Source organism: Callithrix jacchus, chromosome 13 (assembly GCF_049354715.1).
Source record: "Callithrix jacchus isolate 240 chromosome 13, calJac240_pri, whole genome shotgun sequence".
Lineage (NCBI taxonomy): Eukaryota > Metazoa > Chordata > Mammalia > Primates > Cebidae > Callithrix > Callithrix jacchus.
This window is the reverse complement of record NC_133514.1, coordinates 40,478,078-40,495,715: the sequence shown is the minus strand read 5'-3', so window position 1 is coordinate 40,495,715 and position 17,638 is coordinate 40,478,078. Positions and strand designations below refer to the sequence as shown.

General features: G+C 37.3%; 1 protein-coding gene across 5 annotated transcripts in view; it reads right to left on the bottom strand.

Moving 5' to 3' along the window:
• Window positions 1-17,638, bottom strand: part of LOC100399132 (disintegrin and metalloproteinase domain-containing protein 18) — a 134,290-nt gene that overhangs the window by 48,718 nt on the left and 67,934 nt on the right. For all 5 annotated transcript variants that reach the window (XM_054243875.2, XM_035270358.3, XM_054243877.2 and 2 more), the window contains exons 15-16: window positions 12,964-13,069; window positions 10,291-10,480 (exon numbers count right to left, since the gene is read on the bottom strand). In XM_054243875.2, the coding sequence (XP_054099850.2) occupies window positions 10,291-10,480; window positions 12,964-13,069 (296 nt within the window). The remainder of the gene's footprint in view (window positions 1-10,290; window positions 10,481-12,963; window positions 13,070-17,638) is intronic.

Sequence of the window (17,638 nt, the reverse complement as noted above, 5' to 3'; positions counted from 1 at the left end):
CCAATGCTTTTGGTGTTTTGGTCATGAAGTCCTTGCCTACTCCTATGTCCTGAATGCTTTTGCCTAGATTTTCTTCTAGGGTTTTTATGGTGTTAGGTCTTATGTTTAAGTCTTTAATCCATCTGGAGTAATTTTAGTGTAAGGTGTCAGGAAGGGGTCCAGTTTCTGCTTTCTGCACATGGCTAGCCAGTTTTCCCAACACCATTTATTAAACAGCAAATCCTTTTTCCATTGCTTGTTTTTGTCAGGTTTGTCCAAGATCAGATGGTTGTAGATATGTTGTGTTGCCTCTGATGCCTCTGTTCTGTTCCATTGGTCTATATCTCTGTTTTGGTACCAGTACCGTGCTGTTTTGATTGCGGTAGTCTTGTAGTATAGTTTGAAGTCCAGTCGTGTGATGCCTCCTGCTGTATTCTTTTTGCTTAGAATTGACTTGGCTATGTGGGATCTCTTTTGGTTCCATGTGAAGTTTAAGGTGGTTTTTTCCAGTTCTGTGAAGAAGGTCATTGGTAGCTTGATGGGGATAACATTGAATCTATAAATTACTTTGGGCAGCATGGCCATTTTCATATATTGATTCTTCCTAAGCATGAACATGGAATATTTCTCCATCTGTTTGTGTCCTCGCTTATTTTATTGAGCAGTGGTTTGTAGTTCTCCTTGAAGAGGTTCTTCACATTTCTTGTTAGTTGTATTCCTAGGTATTTTATTCTCTTTGTAGCAGTTGTGAATGGCAGTTCGTTCTTGATGCGGCTCTCTTTAAGTCTGTTATTGGTGTATAGAAATGCTTGTGATTTTTGCACATTGATTTTATATCCTGAGACTTTGCTGAAGTTGCTTATCAGGTTCAGGAGATTTTGGGCTGAGACGATGGGATCTTCTAGATATACAATCATGTCGTCTGCAAATAGAGACAATTTGGCTTCCTCCTTTCCTATTTGAATACACTCTCTTTCTTTTCCTTGCCTGATTGCTCTGGCTAGAACTTCCAGTACTATATTGAATAGGAGTGGTGAGAGAGGGCATCCTTGTCTAGTGCCAGATTTCAAAGGGAATGCTTCCAGTTTTTGCCCACTCAGTATAATATTGGCTGTTGGTTTGTCATAAATAGCTTTTATTACTTTGAGATATGTTCCATCGATACCGAGTTTATTGAGGGTTTTTAGCATAAAGGGCGGTTAAATTTTGTCAAATGCCTTCTCTGCATCAATTGAAATAATCACGTCGTTTTTGTCTGTGGTTCTGTTTATGTAGTGTATTACATTTATTGGTCTCATTAAATGATTTGGGAAGGATTCCCTCTTTTTGGATTATTTGGAATAGTTTCAGAGGGAATGGTACCAGCTCCTCTTTGTGTGTCTGGTAGAATTCGGCTGTGAACCCATATGGACCTGGGCTTTTTTTGTGTGGTAGGCTCTTAATTGCTGCCTCAACTTCAGACCTTTTTACTGGTCTATTCAGGGTTTTGACTTCTTCCTGGTTTAGGCTTGGGAGGAGGCAAGTTTCCAGGAATTTATCCATTTCTTCCAGGTTTACTAGTTTATGTGCATAGGGTTGTTTGTAATAATCTCTGATAATGGTTTGAATTTCAGTGGAATCTGTGGTGATATCCCCTTTATCGTTTTTTATTGCATTGTTTGGTTATTCTCGCTTTTCTTTTTTTTAATCTGGCTAGTGGTCTATTCTGTTGATCTTTTGAAAAATCAGCTCCTGAATTTATTGATTTTTTGAAGCGTTTTTGTGTCTCTACGTCCTTCAGTTCTGCTCTGATCTTAGTTATTTCTTGTCTTCTGCTAGGTTTTGAGCTTTTTTGATCTTGCTCCCCTAGCTCTTTCAATTTTGACGATAGGGTGTCAATTTTGGATCTCTCCATTCTCCTCATATGGGCACTTATTGCTATATACTTTCCTCTAGAGACTGCTTTAAATGTGTCTCAGAGATTCTGGTATGTTGTGCCTTCGTTCTTGTTGGTTTTGAAGAACATCTTTATTTCTGCCTTCATTTCAATGTTTATCCAGTCAACATTCAAGAGCCAGTTGTTCAGTTTCCATGAAGCTGTGCAGTTCTGAGTTAGTTTCTGAATTCTGAGTTCTAACTTGATTGCTCTGTGGTCTGAGAGACTGTTTGTTATGATTTCTGTTCTTTTGCATTTGCTGAGGAGTGATTTACTTCCAATTATGTGGTCAGTTTCACAGTAGGTGTGATGTGGTGCTTAGAAGAATATATATTCTGTGGATTTGGGATGGAGAATCCCGTAAATGTCTATTAGGTTTGCTTGTTCCAGGTCTGAGTTCAAGTTCTGGATATCCTGATTAATTTTCTGTCTCATTGATCTGTCTAATATTGACAATGGGGTGTTAAAGTCTCCCACTATTATTGTGTAGGAGTCTAAGTCTCTTTGTAAGTCATTAAGAACTTGCCTTATGTATCTGGATGCTCCTGTATTGGGTGTGTATATATTTAGGATAGTTAGCTCTTCTTGTTGTATCGATCCTTTTACCATTATGTAATGTCCTCCTTTGTCTCTTTTGATCTTTGTTGCTTTAAATTCTATTTTATCAGAGACGAGAATTGCAACTCCTGCTTTTTTTTGCTCTCCATTTGCTTGGTAAATCTTCCTCTGTCCCTTTATTTTGAACCTTTGTGTATCCTTGCATGTGAAATGGGTTTTCTGGATACAGCACACCAATGGATTTTGGCTTTTTATTCAATTTGCCAGTCTGTGTCTTTTGATTGGTACATTTAGTTTATTTACATTTAGGGTTAATATTGTTATGTGTGAATTTGATACTGCCATTTTGATGCTAGCTTGCTGTTTTGCCCATTAGTTGATGCAGATTCTTCATTGTGTTTATGCTGTTTACCATTTGGTATGTTTTTGGAGTGGCTGGTACTGGTTGTTCCTTTCTATGTGTAGTGCCTCTTTCAGGAGCCCTTGTAAAGCAGGCCTGGTGGTGACAAAATCTCTGAGTACTTGCTTGTTCACAAAGGATTTCATTTTTCCTTCACTTATGAAGCTTTGTTTGGCTGGATATGAAATTCTGGTTGAAAGTTATTTTCTTTAAGGATGTTGAATATCAGCCCCCACTCTCTTCTGGCTTGTAGGGTTTCTGCTGAGAGATCTTCTGTGAGTCTGATGGGCTTCCCTTTGTGGGTAACCTGACCTTTCTCTCTGGCTGCCCTTAGCATTTTCTCCTTCATTTCAACCCTGGTGAATCTGATGATTATGTGCCTTGGGTTGCTCTTCTTGCGGAATATCTTTGTGGTGTTCTCTGTATTTCCTGGACTTGAATATTGGCCTGCCTTGCTAGCTTGGGAAAGTTTTTCTGGATAATATCCTGAGGAGTATTTTCCAGCTTGGATTCATTCTCTTTATCACATTCTGGTACACCTATCAAACGTAGATTAGGTCTTTTCACATAGTCCCATATTTCTTGGAGACTTTCTTCATTCCTTTTTACGCTTTTTTTCTCTAATCTTTCCTTCTTGTTTTATTTCATTGAATTGATCCTTGGCCTCTGATATCCTTTCTTCTGCTTAGTCAATTCGGCTGTTGAAACTTGTGCATGCTTTACAAAGTTCTCATGTTGTGTTTTTCAGCTCCATCAATTCATTTATATTCCTCTCTAAGTTGTCCATTCTCATTAGTATTTCATCAAATCTTTTATCAAGGTTCTTAGTTTCTTTGCATTGGATTAGAACATGTTCTTTTAACTCACAGAAGTTTCTCATTACCCACCTTCTGAAGTCTGATTCTGTCATTTCATCACACTCATTCTCCATCCAGCCTTGTTCCCTTGCTGGTGAGGAGTTGTGATCTTTTGTAGGAAGAGAGGTGTTCTGGTTTTGGGTGTTTTCCTCCTTTTTGAGCTGGTTTCTTCCCATCTTTTTGGATTTATCTTTGTAGTTGCTGATTTTCAGAGTGGGTCTCTTAAGTGGATGTCCAGTTTGTTGATGACGAAGTTATTTCTGTTTCTTAGTTTTCCTTCTAACAGTCTGGCTCCTCTGCTGTAGGACTGCTGAGGTCCACTCTAGGGTCTGCTTGCCTGGGGATCACCTGCAGCAGCTGCAGAACACTAAGGGTTGCTACCAGTTTCTTCTTCTGCTATCTTTGTCCCAGAATGATCCTAGCCAAATGTCAGTCTGATCAGTCCTTTGTGAGGTGACTCTTTGGATACACAGGGGTCAGGGAGCTGCTTGAGGAGACAGTCTGTCCTTTATAGGAGCTCAAGTGCTGAGCTGTGAGCACCATTGTTCAGAGCTGCTGCACAGGTATGTTTAAGTCTGCTGCAGCAGAACTCATAAACCCCCTTTTTTCCCCCAGGTGCTCTGTCTTGGGAAGTTAGGGCTTTATTTATGCGTTTTTATTGTGCTGCTACCTTTTTTTTCAGGGCTGCCCTGCCCAGCATAGAGGTATCCTATTCACTGTCTGCCTGCAGAGGCTTTGCTGAGCTGCTGTGAGCTCTGCCTTGCTGCCATGTGAACTTCTCTGCAGTCCTGTTTATATGGATGTGGTTAGAACTGCCTTAGCAATGGTGACGCACCTCTATAATGGGGGACTCTCTCTGTAGTCGCGGGTTACCTCAGCAATGGTGGACTACCTCAGCAATGGTGGACTACCTCCATAGGGGTGGAGTGCTTTGGTAATTGTGGACACCCCTCCCCCACAGAGCTGGATTGTCCTGGGTTTAGCTGTGCTTGCCATGAAACTCTCAACCCATGGTGTTTCCAATCGCTGTTTTTTTTGGTGGGGGGCGGGTGTGGAACCTGCTGAGCCTGATCAACTGGCTCCCTGCCTGAGAGCCTTTTTTTTTTTAAAGTTAAATAGTTGACTCTCTCGCAGGTGTTCCAGTCGCCTGCTGAAAAGGCACCAGGATCTGTGTGATTTCCCTTGTGGCAACCCACTGCCCCAGCTGAAACAAAGGCACTGCCCGGGAATCTCCTGGCCTGGCTCCCTGTTTCTGTCCCCTGTTTAATCAGATGAATGGGCGACTGCCTTCCTGGAGCTCCAATCCCCAGCTTAACAGGCCAACCAGACCACTGTATTTTGTACAGAGAACTGCCATGCTGGGAGGCTGGTAAAATAACTGCGCCGGCCAAAATAGCCACGCTGGTTACCCATGGGGCTCCTCCACATGGGAATCTCCTGGTCTGTGGGCGATAAAGATGCATCTGGAAATGCGGCCTCACTGGGGGCTTTCTGCACTTTCACTGGGGGCTGCAATCCTGAGCTGCTCCTAAACCGCCATCTTGGATCTTCCTCCCCTTTGGTTTTCACCATGATGGTAAGTTTCCTGAGGCTTCCCTAGCCAGGCCTCCTGTACATTCTGTGGAATTGTGAGTCAATTAAACCGATTTTCTTCATAAATTACCCAGTCTCAGTTAGTTCTTTATACCAATGTGAGAATAGACCAATACAGAAATTGGTACCAGAGAAGTGGAGCATTACTATAAAGATACCTGAAAATGTGCAAGTAACTTTGGAACTAGGTAATGGGCAGAGATTGGAAGGAAGTATTCAGCATGTGAGAAAGATGAAGGCTATAAGACTCAGCGAGCCAGCTTATCCTACCTTCTTCCTTCTGCTTTGTTCTAGTCAGGCTGTTACCCACATTGAGGGTAGATCTTCCACTCCCAGTCAACTGAGTCAAATGTTAATCTCATCAGGCAACATGCTCAAAGACACACTCAGAAACAATACTTTACCACAATCTAGGTGTTTTTTGATACAAATTAAGATGACACCTAATATTAACCAACAGAAACGCTTGTACTCTGTTGGTGGAAATGTAAATTCATATAGCCACTATAGGAAGCAGTATATAAGCTTCTCAAAATCTGAAAATAGAAATTCCATATGATCCACCAATTCCACTACTGAGTAAACAGCCTAAAGAATAGGATTCCAAAGAGATATCCACACTCTCCTCTTCAATGTAGAATTTTTCACAATAGCTAAATCATGGAAGCAATCTAATCTAAATGTCCATCAATAGATGAATGGATAAAGAAAATGTGGTATATGCATCCAATGGACTATCATATAGCCTTAAAAAATAAATTCTTGCCACTTGCAACAACATGGATGAACCTGGAGAAAAATAGGCTAAATGAAACAAGCCAAGCACAGAAAAACAAATGCTACATGATACTGTCTATATGATAAATCTTAAATAAAAAACTTACAGAGCAGAGAGTGGAATGGTAGTTACTAGGGACTGAGGGGAGGGAGATATCAGGAGATATTAATCAAAAGTTAAAACACTTTGGTTATCTGAGATAAGTAATTCCTAGAGATTGAGTGTATGTCACAGTTTATATAGTTAACAATAACGTATTATACACTTAAGCAATTCCTAGGGGTAGGCCATATGTTAAATGCTTCTATGAGAAAGGTAACAATAATAAGTAAGTAAATAAATAAAAGATTGGGAAAACTTTTTGGAAGTTATAAATAGCTTATGACATGGAAGGTAGTGATCATTTCACAGATGTATAATTATCTCTAAACTCATCAACTTATTGTTTATTTATTTATTTATTTCAAACAGGGTCTTGCTCTGTTGACCAGACTGGAGTGCAGTGGTGTGAAAGCCTCAATCTCCTGAGCTCAAGAGATCCTCTTGCTTCAGCCTCCCAAGTAGCTTGGACTACAATTATGTGCCACCACAACTGGCTAATTTTTAAAAATATTATTATTTATTTTAGAGACAAGTTCTTGCTATGTTTCCTAGGTAGGTTTTGACCTCCTGAGCTCAAGTGATCCTCCCATCTTGGTGTTTCAAAGTTGATTTTGTATGTCAAATACAATTAAACATACAATTCAACCAAAAAAGTAAGTAAAACAAAGTACAGAGTAGGAGAAAATATTTGCCATCTTGCCTTTAGGATATTTAAAGAACAATAAAATTGAACATCAAAAAAGACAATCTGATTAAAAATAGGCTAAAGATATGAACAGATACTTTACTCAGGAGGATACACTGATGACATGTAAGTTCATTATATGAATAAAGAAAAATGTTAAATAAATTTAACCATTAAAGAATGCAAATATCACTATGCACATACAAAAGTTAGTAAATAATAAGTAGTGATAATACCATGCTGGTGAGGAGGTGGAAAATGTGCTCACTTACACACTGCTGGTGGAAATGAAAAGTGGTATAGCCACTCAACCAAAGATTATATCAGTTTCTCATAGAACCAAAAACATACTTATCTTGCAAATCAGAAATTGCACCCTTAGAAGTTGATCTTAGGAAAAGGAAACAATATGCATATTATCTCAGTTTCATTGCTCCATTCTGCCAGCAATGAATTCTGGGAATGGTATAGCTTGTTCTTTTGCTTCAGATATTTGCATAGTCTGGTACTAAAACACCAACCAATTTCATCTGAAGGTTTTACTAAAATGAATATGCTTTCCAATTTGTCATGTGGTTATCATTTCCTCAAGGTCTTTTGGATGGAGGCCATACTCAGTTTCTTCCCATGTATTACTCTTCAACATGGCAGCTTGTTTCATCCAAGTAAGCAATAAAGAAGGGGCAGGAGAACAAAATGGAAAATACTGTCTGTTATAACCTAATGTTACAAGTTATATTCCATCATTTTTTTCCATACTCTAGTTGTTAGAAGCAATTCACTATGTCCATCCTTCACATGGTTGGTAGGGAATGAGTATTATAACAGAAGATAAGATATTGGAGAGTATTTTAAAAGCTGAGTAGCACAGTTCATCTTCTAATGTTACATATATTTTACACACAAAAACCACATTAATTGTCAAGCTCTCTAACATTCTCATTTCATTATAGCATCAGTTCAAAGCCTATTTCTTCATCTGAGTTAACGCCAGCTATGGATTAGGTTCATGGGTACACTTCCTCGAGTATAGCTCCATTTGTAGATCTTTGACACTAGAGAGTAATTTGTCCCTAACCCCATCAATATATAATGGTAATAAAGGCATAGAATATAGATATTTTAATTCAAAGTGTGTGTGTGTGTGTGTGGTGTGTGTGTGTTGGCAGTGGGTAGGGGGAAGGATTAGCGCTAATGAGGAATTACTGGTCCTTAGTAATTCTGAAATAGCTTCGGAGTTCCTTGATTGGGTTTCAAGGTCTGTGAATAATCTCTTTTGGTTCTCAGTTCTGCCTTCTCAGTTCTTATTTGACTCTCTAAGTATTCCTTCCTCTTTCAGGACAGGTAGCACATATTTACCTCTGAGCAACTGTCTCAGCCTGCCTCTTCTCAGTAGAATTTTGGGGGTCCTATAGCCTCTTTTCATTTCGTGTTCTCTTTATGGGCAGCTTCTCAAAAACTGTGGGCCTCCCATGAATCTGTTTGAGATTTATTACATTAAACAAAAGCTATGCTCACAAATATTTTTGAAATGAACCATTTTCTATCTTGGGCTTCTGCTGAGATGGCTGAAGGACAAAGTTCTGAAGTTTCTAGGTGCCCTGTTTTTTTAAAATGTGAGGCACAGTCTTTCTTTGAAGGACTTTTGTATAACTGAGTAACACTCTGAGTCTTTTACCGTAGAGCATTAAGAGTTGATCTTGACTAATCTTTTGGAACTCTTAACTAAGTTTAGAGTCTCACTCTTGTCTGGAGAGGCTCAGAATTTAAATAATGAATGGTTATGTTTTATTTAACAGTTCTTTCAAGTTTTCATTTCATATTGTTATAAGCTGCTAGAAGGAATCAGAAGCTAGATCACCAAGTTTATTATGTACACATTCTACTTTCCGCATACTGTTAAAGACAATATGCTAAGCTCTCTGCCACTAAATGAAAAGAACCTTACTTCCTCCATTTTTCAACAATTTACTCATAACTACCACTTGAGCCCTCAGCAGGCAGGTCCTCAAAGTCCAGAGTTGTACTTAAGGTCTGTCCCAGGCAATGTGAGCTTTCTGTATCTTGGTCTTTAACATTCTTCTGGTCTCTACCCACTTTCTGGTTCTATATTCACTCCCACTTTTAAGGTATTTCTTAAAGCAGCACCATATTTCCAGGTGTCAAATCTGCATCATTATCTATTGCTGCATAACAAATTATCACCTAAATCAATGACCTTAAACAACACATATTTATTATATCACAGTTTCTGTGAGTCTGAAATTCAAGCACATCTTATCTCAGTTCTCTGCTTCACAGTCTCTTACAAGCTGAAATCAAGCCGTTAGCAGTTATCTGGGATTGTTGTCGCATCTGTTAGTCTGATTTGCAAAGCTCCTCTTTATAGCTTGCCCATGTGGTTTTTGGCAGAATTCAGTCCGTCACAGGTTATTGAACTGAGGGCCTCAGATTTTCACTGTCCCACAATTGTTTTCCTTGTGGGATGTTTCATGATGGCAGCTTGTGTCAGCAAAGCAAGCAATTTGAGAAGGCAAGGGAGAGAGTCCATGCAAAACAGAAGTCATTGTCTTTTCTCACCTTCTTTCTTGTCTCTAGCCTCTAATCTTGTAAGTGACATTCCAAAGCATTTGCCCTGTTTTATTTGTTACAAGCAAGATGCAGTCCACAGGCAAAAGAAGGGATTACACAGGGGAATGAATGATGGGAAGTTGGATCAGGAGCAGGCCACCATACAGAAGTTTTTCAAGGAAATAGGGTTGCTGACCCCAGATATAACAATTGACTAACTCATCCTTTATTTCTAGGTTTTGTTTTATGTTTATGCCATGTTTTCTGGAATGTATGCCTTTATATTTCAAGATTAACCAAGTCCCAAAGCCTTTTTGTCCTATTTTTATGTTATGACTCTATAGCTATAAGTGTTTATATATATTCATGCATATATATAGATATATATATATATATACACACATGAGCTTGTATATGCACTATAGCAATGTTTTCTAATATAGATTCTTGTTTGGTTCTTCCAAACCTCTCACATACTTATATTTTGATCAGATACAAAGCAAATAATTTAAGAAATATGTAAAGTCAATTAATGCTCTTTATGAAGGAACAATGAAAAATTTGTATTAAAATTTTATAATTTAAAGCTACCAGATGTCAGTTAATAAAATCTTGTGCTTAAAACACATATGTACTTTTTTACATAAGGACTGATAAAATTTTAATCCAAAAAGCAATGTAATTGGATAACTTAGGCTTGTTTTAATTATCATTTAAATATCACATGGGAAATAAATGCCAGCACAAGGTTTAAATCCATTCAGTATAATTATGATAAATCATCATGGAATGCAGCATATGATAATTAACATAATTTAACACAGTTGAGTATAAATTATCATATTTTGTTACCATTTCTGGACCACACATGGTGCCATCAGCCACATAGGCATTGTCTGTTCCATCTGATCTCACAGAAGTCCCAGTAGCTATAGATAAACATACATGATCTTGAATGTATGAATAAACTGTAGCTTGAACGTCACTTTTATAAGTATTTTTATGTGGCTGAACACAAGCTAATTTTCCACAGAGAACATCCCTGGGTATGGAAACAAAAAATTCCTTATCAGTTTATCTCTTAATGATAAACTCCAAGCAGATAATGAATAGATGGCAACATAAATACTGTTATTTGATAGTATAACACCTGAAAAACACCGAACTAAAACATTCTATGGTGTACTACAACTAAATGCAAATGTCTGAATAGCAAAATTGAAATGTATATGCTTAACTCAGATGTGAACACATAACTTCATTTCCTATTATAGAGCCCAGTTTTGTTCTCTAGGTTCCAGTTGTCTTAGAGCATTCATATCTTACCACCCTCTGGGAGAATTAATCACTTGCCCCACTTTGATATAGCCTGGCCAGCCTGGTCACTTATGACACAAAATTTGCTGAGAGCGGTTAATTGCATTTCTCTTTCTGCACAATTTTATTGTGCCTATCATTCCTCTCAGATCTCTAGACAGTACATTTTGGCAGTATACACACTTTCCATTTTGATCCACAATTTCTCCCAACATACAGATATTTCCAGCATATTTAAGCTTGTCTGTTAAAAATTTAAGAACTTTTAGATCCCCTCTATGCCACAAACGTACCAAAGGTTATATCTTATCCCATTTGTAATCTATCATTGGGTAAAATACTAGCTTCTTTATGAGGCTAACAGTATTTCTAGACTTTGTTTTGAAAGATAATCTATGTCATTTTTTGTACTTGAAATTATTAAAATTTAATTATCAAATACCATCCTCAATGAGAATATCATTTTTAGCCATTGATATGTGTCTATTGAACATGTCATTATTATTTCATCAAAAGTCTCCTCTTAGAGAATTTTACCCATTTGTTTTGGTAGAATTTGTCCTAAAAGACCATTTGAGGTTTTTTCAGTATCAGAAGAATAAGCTTAATTACATCAAGAAGCAAAGATTAAAATGAGATTAAGAGCCGAAACCTAAATTGCATTCCACTCTTTTCCCTCCTCCACCATAACTTCTAGTTTACCAGTTCTCAATATTGCTTTTGATTTGGGCTCTGCTCTCTTTCTAAAATGTATTCTAAACCAGTCTTGCATAGTATGTATGTATCCTTCTAGTCTGGCTACCGAGTACAGATTCTTCCCCCAAGTCCTTTTTCCAAAAACTTGGATTTATGGTTAAATGTTTAGAACTATTTTTTCTTTTCTGAAAAGGAATCACAGTCTGTTTAGATCAGATGATGTATGCTATTCAATAATAGTTTCATCTAATGATTTTATTTTGGAAAACCCATGTACTATTATCACATAAGACAAAGTCCAAAGGAATCATGTTTGCTAACTTTCACAATTTCTTCCAAGTTTCTTTTATCTTTTTGTCATGAATAATTGGAAAGGCAGCAGATGTGCCTCTGAACATCAGGGAGAGAGATTAATAGGGCTGCCATGCCACCATCTTCTGTCTTTGTTAGGATCCACTGTTGCATAACTCAGACTGCTGAACCCTGGTGCCTTGTATTAATACCCAACAGGTGTGGCTGATTATGCAGGGTCTCCTCCTGAGATCCCCACCCATCAGTACTTTCTTTGTGATTCCATCTTTCTTCTTTCCATGTACTAATCCTCCTGTGTTGGGGCAAGTGAGAAGCTCTGTATCCTCTCCACAGCATATATAACCCATTGTAATTTCATGTATGGAGGAGGGTGATGGAGGATACTACTTTAGTCCCACCCTACTGCATACCTTCTTCTTCCATTTCTCATCTTCATAAAGGAATCATATGGTTTTGAACAATACTGAGTGTGGTGCTTTCCTGAGGATTTTATGTTTTTCCTTGGTTATGTCTTTGAGACTAAAAGAAATCTCTGCTTCTCCTTTAATTAACTGTATCTAATCTTTAATGTTATTTCCATTCTCTAATTTTCTGAATCTGGCTCTGTTACAAATGTTTACGATTCTTTAATTTTCAATGAAATTAAGGAAGATAAAATTAAGGAAACATTTGTTATGGGGTAGGCTCTTCTTTTGCTAGATTACTGGATTTCATGAATCCCTTTATTACATGGATTATAGTAACATTATGTCCCAATAGTCTGAATTTAGCTATTAATATGTAATTCCATGCTTTACATATTGATGTTTTGGACACAATCAACAAAAGCATAAATAACTTCTTCTTAACAATCCTATATCTTAAAAATCAAAGCTTGAGATTTGCTTTAAGATTGTTGCTATTTATAGGCTTAATACTAAACCTCATTTGAAGTCTCAATATAGTGTAGCAGTTCTGATTTATGGCAGTGTATGTCCATTTTCTTACTCTGTTACTAATTATTAGCCTTTATTGTTCAATCTCATTTTTAGGATAATATAAAAAAATAGAAAATCCTGAATGGTATAGAAAAAAATATATGCATTGGTATTTGAAAATATTGCTATGTGATAAAATTTAATGTTCATTACTCCCTAGTGTCTCTTGATAAAAATACATAATTTTATGATTCAAAGAAACAATCATTTTCTACATACGTACTTCTGTTCACAAGGCAATGGTTGTGAATTTTTAAAACCACAGTTTTGAGATCTTTCATTCAGAGAATTAACTTCTTTAAAACAGGCAAGTGGAGCACCTTGAGCACCTTAAAATGCAAACATGACAGTTGAGTTATCTTTCTTAATCTAAATTAAATGTTTATCAGTAACAGACTAAGGAAATTATAATTTCAAAAAGATCATGCACTTGGAGGAACAGTTAACATGTATATTTGCCAAGGTATTAATGGGGATTTTCTTCTAAGGCCCTTGCTACCACTTAAGTCAGTGAGTTCTGGTTCTGAAAATTGGTTTAGATTCAGAATGTGGACGTAAAATTTAGATATTTACTGAGACAACTCTCCACAATCTCCTGGTCACCTATTTTTATACATTTCCTTCAATGGAACAAATTGAGTAGTACCCTCATTGACTTACCATAGAACACTGGGAAATTGTATTGTGTAAACTCTCTAACACTTGGTAGAGAGTGTACCCATGTCTGCTACTGTCTGTCTACTGCTTATTAGAATAACACTATTCATCTGGCTTCTGCTAGTTAAGCACTGCTATCTGCTCTTGATTTTTGAAGATATTATCACCTCCATTGCTACCAGTGAGTGTACTACTATAGTGGCATCCCTGCTGTGGCCTACAGAGGAGGCCATCTTTGAAATTTATAGTAAATATGGTTTCCCTTTCTCTAGCACATTCCTTATGTCCTTGGGCTTTTCTGTTTTGCCAAGTCACTTGACCTTAAATACACAGTACAAAGATTATAGTATTCCCACTTCCTGAGCCTTTTTCTTCTTTTCTCCATTATCTGCTATGGCAATTCTGTCATTTAAACTTCACTTAGGGTGAGTCATCATGTTTTTTCTAGGCTACTGGAAGCCATCTTAGTAGAAAGATGTTACTGTCTCCTAGTATTCATGCCGTATGTTAAATGCTGTACTTTGGAAGAGTGTTTCCAAAACAATAAATACTTTCCTATCCCATCTTGTGTTCCTCCATTCAATCTCATGATCAAGCACTCTCAGAATTCAGTCCCGTGTTTGATTCCCTGATTCTGGCAGCAAATACTGACTGGGACCAAATCTTTTTTTGGGCTATAGTTTCTTTAATGCTTTGTAAAGTCCATCACATCCCTATCTCTATTATACTGTGCCTTTTCTCTATTTTCAGCTAGTGGACATGAAGGGTAGTGGGAAGATACCGATGAAAATATTCTTCATGTTATGAAGAGGACAGAGGAAAAATTAGAACTAGACCATTCTATAGGTTCAATAGACCCAAAGAAGCCTGGAGTCTTGAAATTAAGATGGTCATGTTTTCAATTGTCTCTATCCCAAGTGCAGGTCCCATTCTTCACCCATATAGAACCCTAATCCTGAAAAATATACCTAATTAGGAATTCAAATTTGATGGAGTTCAGCTTTTCAATTAAGTCCTCCTTATCACTCTCTAACCTCTTTTTTAAAATATGAGGGTATTTCAATGTAGCTTTGATTTGGATTTCTCTAATGACCAGTGATGATGAGCATTTCTCCATATGTTTGTTGGCCACATAAATGTCTTCTTTTGAAAAGCTTTTGTTCATATCCTTCACCCACTTTTGAATGGGGTTCTTTTTTTCTTGTAAATTTTCTTAAGTTCTTTGTAGATTCTGGGTACTAGCCCTTTCTCAGATGGGTGGATTGCAAAAATTTTTACCCATTCTGTTGGTTGCTGGTTCACTCTAATGATAGCTTCTTTTGCTGTGCAGAAGTTGTTAAGTTTAATTAAATCTCATTTGTCTATTTTGGCTTTTGTTGCCATTGCTTTTGGTGTTTCAGTCATGAAGTCCTTGCCTATGCCTATGTCCTGAATGGTATTGTCTAGGATTTCTTCTAGGGTTTGTATGTTGTTAAGTCTTATGTTTCAATCTTTAATTCATCTGGAGTTAACTTTTGTATAAGGTGTAGAGAAGGGCCCCAGTTTCGGCTTTCTGCACATGGCTAGGCAGTTTTCCCAACACCACTTATTAAACAGGGAATCCTTTCCCCATTGCTTGTTTTTGTCAGTTTTGACAAAGATCAGATGGTTTTAGGTGTGTGGTGGTACTTCTGAGGCCTCTGTTCTGTTCCATTGGTTTATATCTCTGTTTTGGTACCAGTATCATTTGATTACTGTAGCCTTGTGGTATAGTTTCAAGTCAGGTAGTGTGATGCTTCCAGCTTTGTTCTTTTGCTTAGGATTGTCTTGGCTGTGCGGGCTCTTTTTTGGTTCCATATGAAGTTTAAGGTGGTTTTTTCCCACTTCTGTGAAGAAGGTCAATGGTAGCTTGATGGAGATAGCATTGATTCTATACTTTAGGCAGTATGGCAATTTTCACGATACTGATTCTTCCTTATCATAAGCATGGAATGTTTTTCCATCTGTTTGTGTCTTCTCTTATTTTGTTGAGCAGTGGTTTGTATTTCTCCTTGAAGAGGTCCTTCACATCCCTTGTTACTTGTATTCCTAGGTATTTTATTCTTTTTGTAGAAATTGTGAATGGGAGTTTGCTCATTATTTGGCTCTCTGTTTGTCTGCTATTGGTTTATAGGAATGCTTGTGATTTTGGCACACTGATTTTGTATCCTGACACTTTGCTGAAGTTGCTTATCATCTTAAGGATATTTTGGGCTGAGACCATGGGATCTTCTAAATATACAGTTATGTCATCTGCAAATAGAGACAATTTGACTTCCTCTTTTCCTAATCGAATACACTTTATTTCTTTTTCTTGCCTGACTGTTTGGCCAGAACTTCCAATACTATGTTGAATAGTAATGGTGAGAGAGGGCATCCTTGTCTAGTGCCAGTTTTTAAAGGGAATGCTTCAAGTTTTTGCCCATTCAGTATGATATTGGCTGTGGGTTTGTCATAAATAGCTTTTATTATTTTAAGATATGTTCCATCAATACCAATTTTATTGAGAGTTTTCAGCCTAAAGGGCTACTGAATTTTGTCAAATGCCTTCTCTGCATCTATTGAGAAAATCATGTAGTTTTTGTCTTTGGTTCTCTTTATGTGATGAATTACGCTTGTAGATTTGTATATGTTGAACCAGTCTTGCATTCCTGGGATGAAGCTAACTTGATGGTGATGGATAAGTTTTTTGATGTGCTGTTGCAATCTGTTTGCCAGTATTTTATTGAAAATTTCTGCATCAATGTTCACCATGGATATTGGCCTGAAATTTTCTTTTTTAGTTGTGTCTCTGCAAGGTTTTGGTATCAGAATGATACTGATCTCATAAAATGAGTTAGAGAGGATTCCCTCTTTTTGTATTGTTTGGAATAGTTTTAGAAGGAATGGGACCATCTTCTCTTTGTACATCTGGTAGAATTTGGCTGTGAACACGTCTAGATCTGGACTTTTTTTGGTTTCTAGGCTATTAATTGCTGTCTCACCTGCAGACCTTGTTATTGGTCTGTTCAGGGATTCAGCTCCTTTTTGGTTTAGTCTTGGGAGGGTGTAAGTGTCCAGGAATTTATCCATTTATTTTAGATTTACTGGTTTATGTGCATAGAGGTGTTTGTAGTAATCTCTGATGGTAGTTTGCATTTCTATGGAATCGGTGGTGATATCCCCTTTATCATTTTTATTGCATCTATTCGATTCTTCCGTCTTTTCTTTTTTATTAATCTGACTAGCAGTCAACCTATTTTGTTAATCTTTTCAAAGAACCAGATGCTGGATTCACTGATTTTCTTTGAAGGATTTTTTTTCTGTGTCTCTATCTCCTTCAATTCTGCTCTGATCTTAGTTGTTTCTTGTCTTCTGCTAGCTATTGAATTTGTTTGATCTTGCTCCTCTAGTTATTTTAATTATGACATTAGGATGTCAATTTTAGATCTTTCCTCTCTTCTCATGTGGACATTTAGTGCTATAAATTTCCCTCTAGACACTGCTTTAAATATGTCACAGAGATTTTGGTACATTGTGTCTTCATTCTCATTGATTTCAAAGAATATCTTTATTTCTGCCTTCATTTCATTATTTACCCAGTACTCATTCAGGAGGAGGTTGTTCAGTTCCCATGTAGTTGGGCAGTTTTCATTGAGTTTCTTAGTCCTGAGTTCTGATTTGGTTGCACTGTGGTCTAAGAGACTGGTTGTTATGATTTTGGGGTATTTTTGCATTTGTTGAGGAGTGATTTACTTCCAATGATGTGGTCAATCTTAGAGTAAGTGCAATGTGGTGCTGAGAAGAATGTATAATCTGTGGATTTTCAGGGGAAGAGTTCTGTATATGTCTATCAGTTCCTCTTGGTCCAGATCTGAGTTCAAGTCCTGCATATCCATTAATTTTCTGTCTCATTGATCTGTCTAATACTGATAGTGGAGTGTTAAAGTCTCCCACCATTATAGTGTGGGAGTCTAAGTCTCTTTGTAGGTTATTAAAAACTTGCTTTATATATCTGGGTGTTCCTGTATTGGGTGCATTTATGTTTAGGTTAGTTAGCTCTTCTTGTTGCATTGATCCTTTTGCCATTATGCAATGCCCTTCTTTGTCTCTTTTGATCTTTGTTGGTTTAAAGTCTGTTTTATCAGAGACTAGGATTGCAATACCTGCTTTTTTCTCTCTCTCTCTTTATTTGCTTGGTAAATCTTCCTCCATCCCTTATTTTGAGCATATGTGTGTGTTTG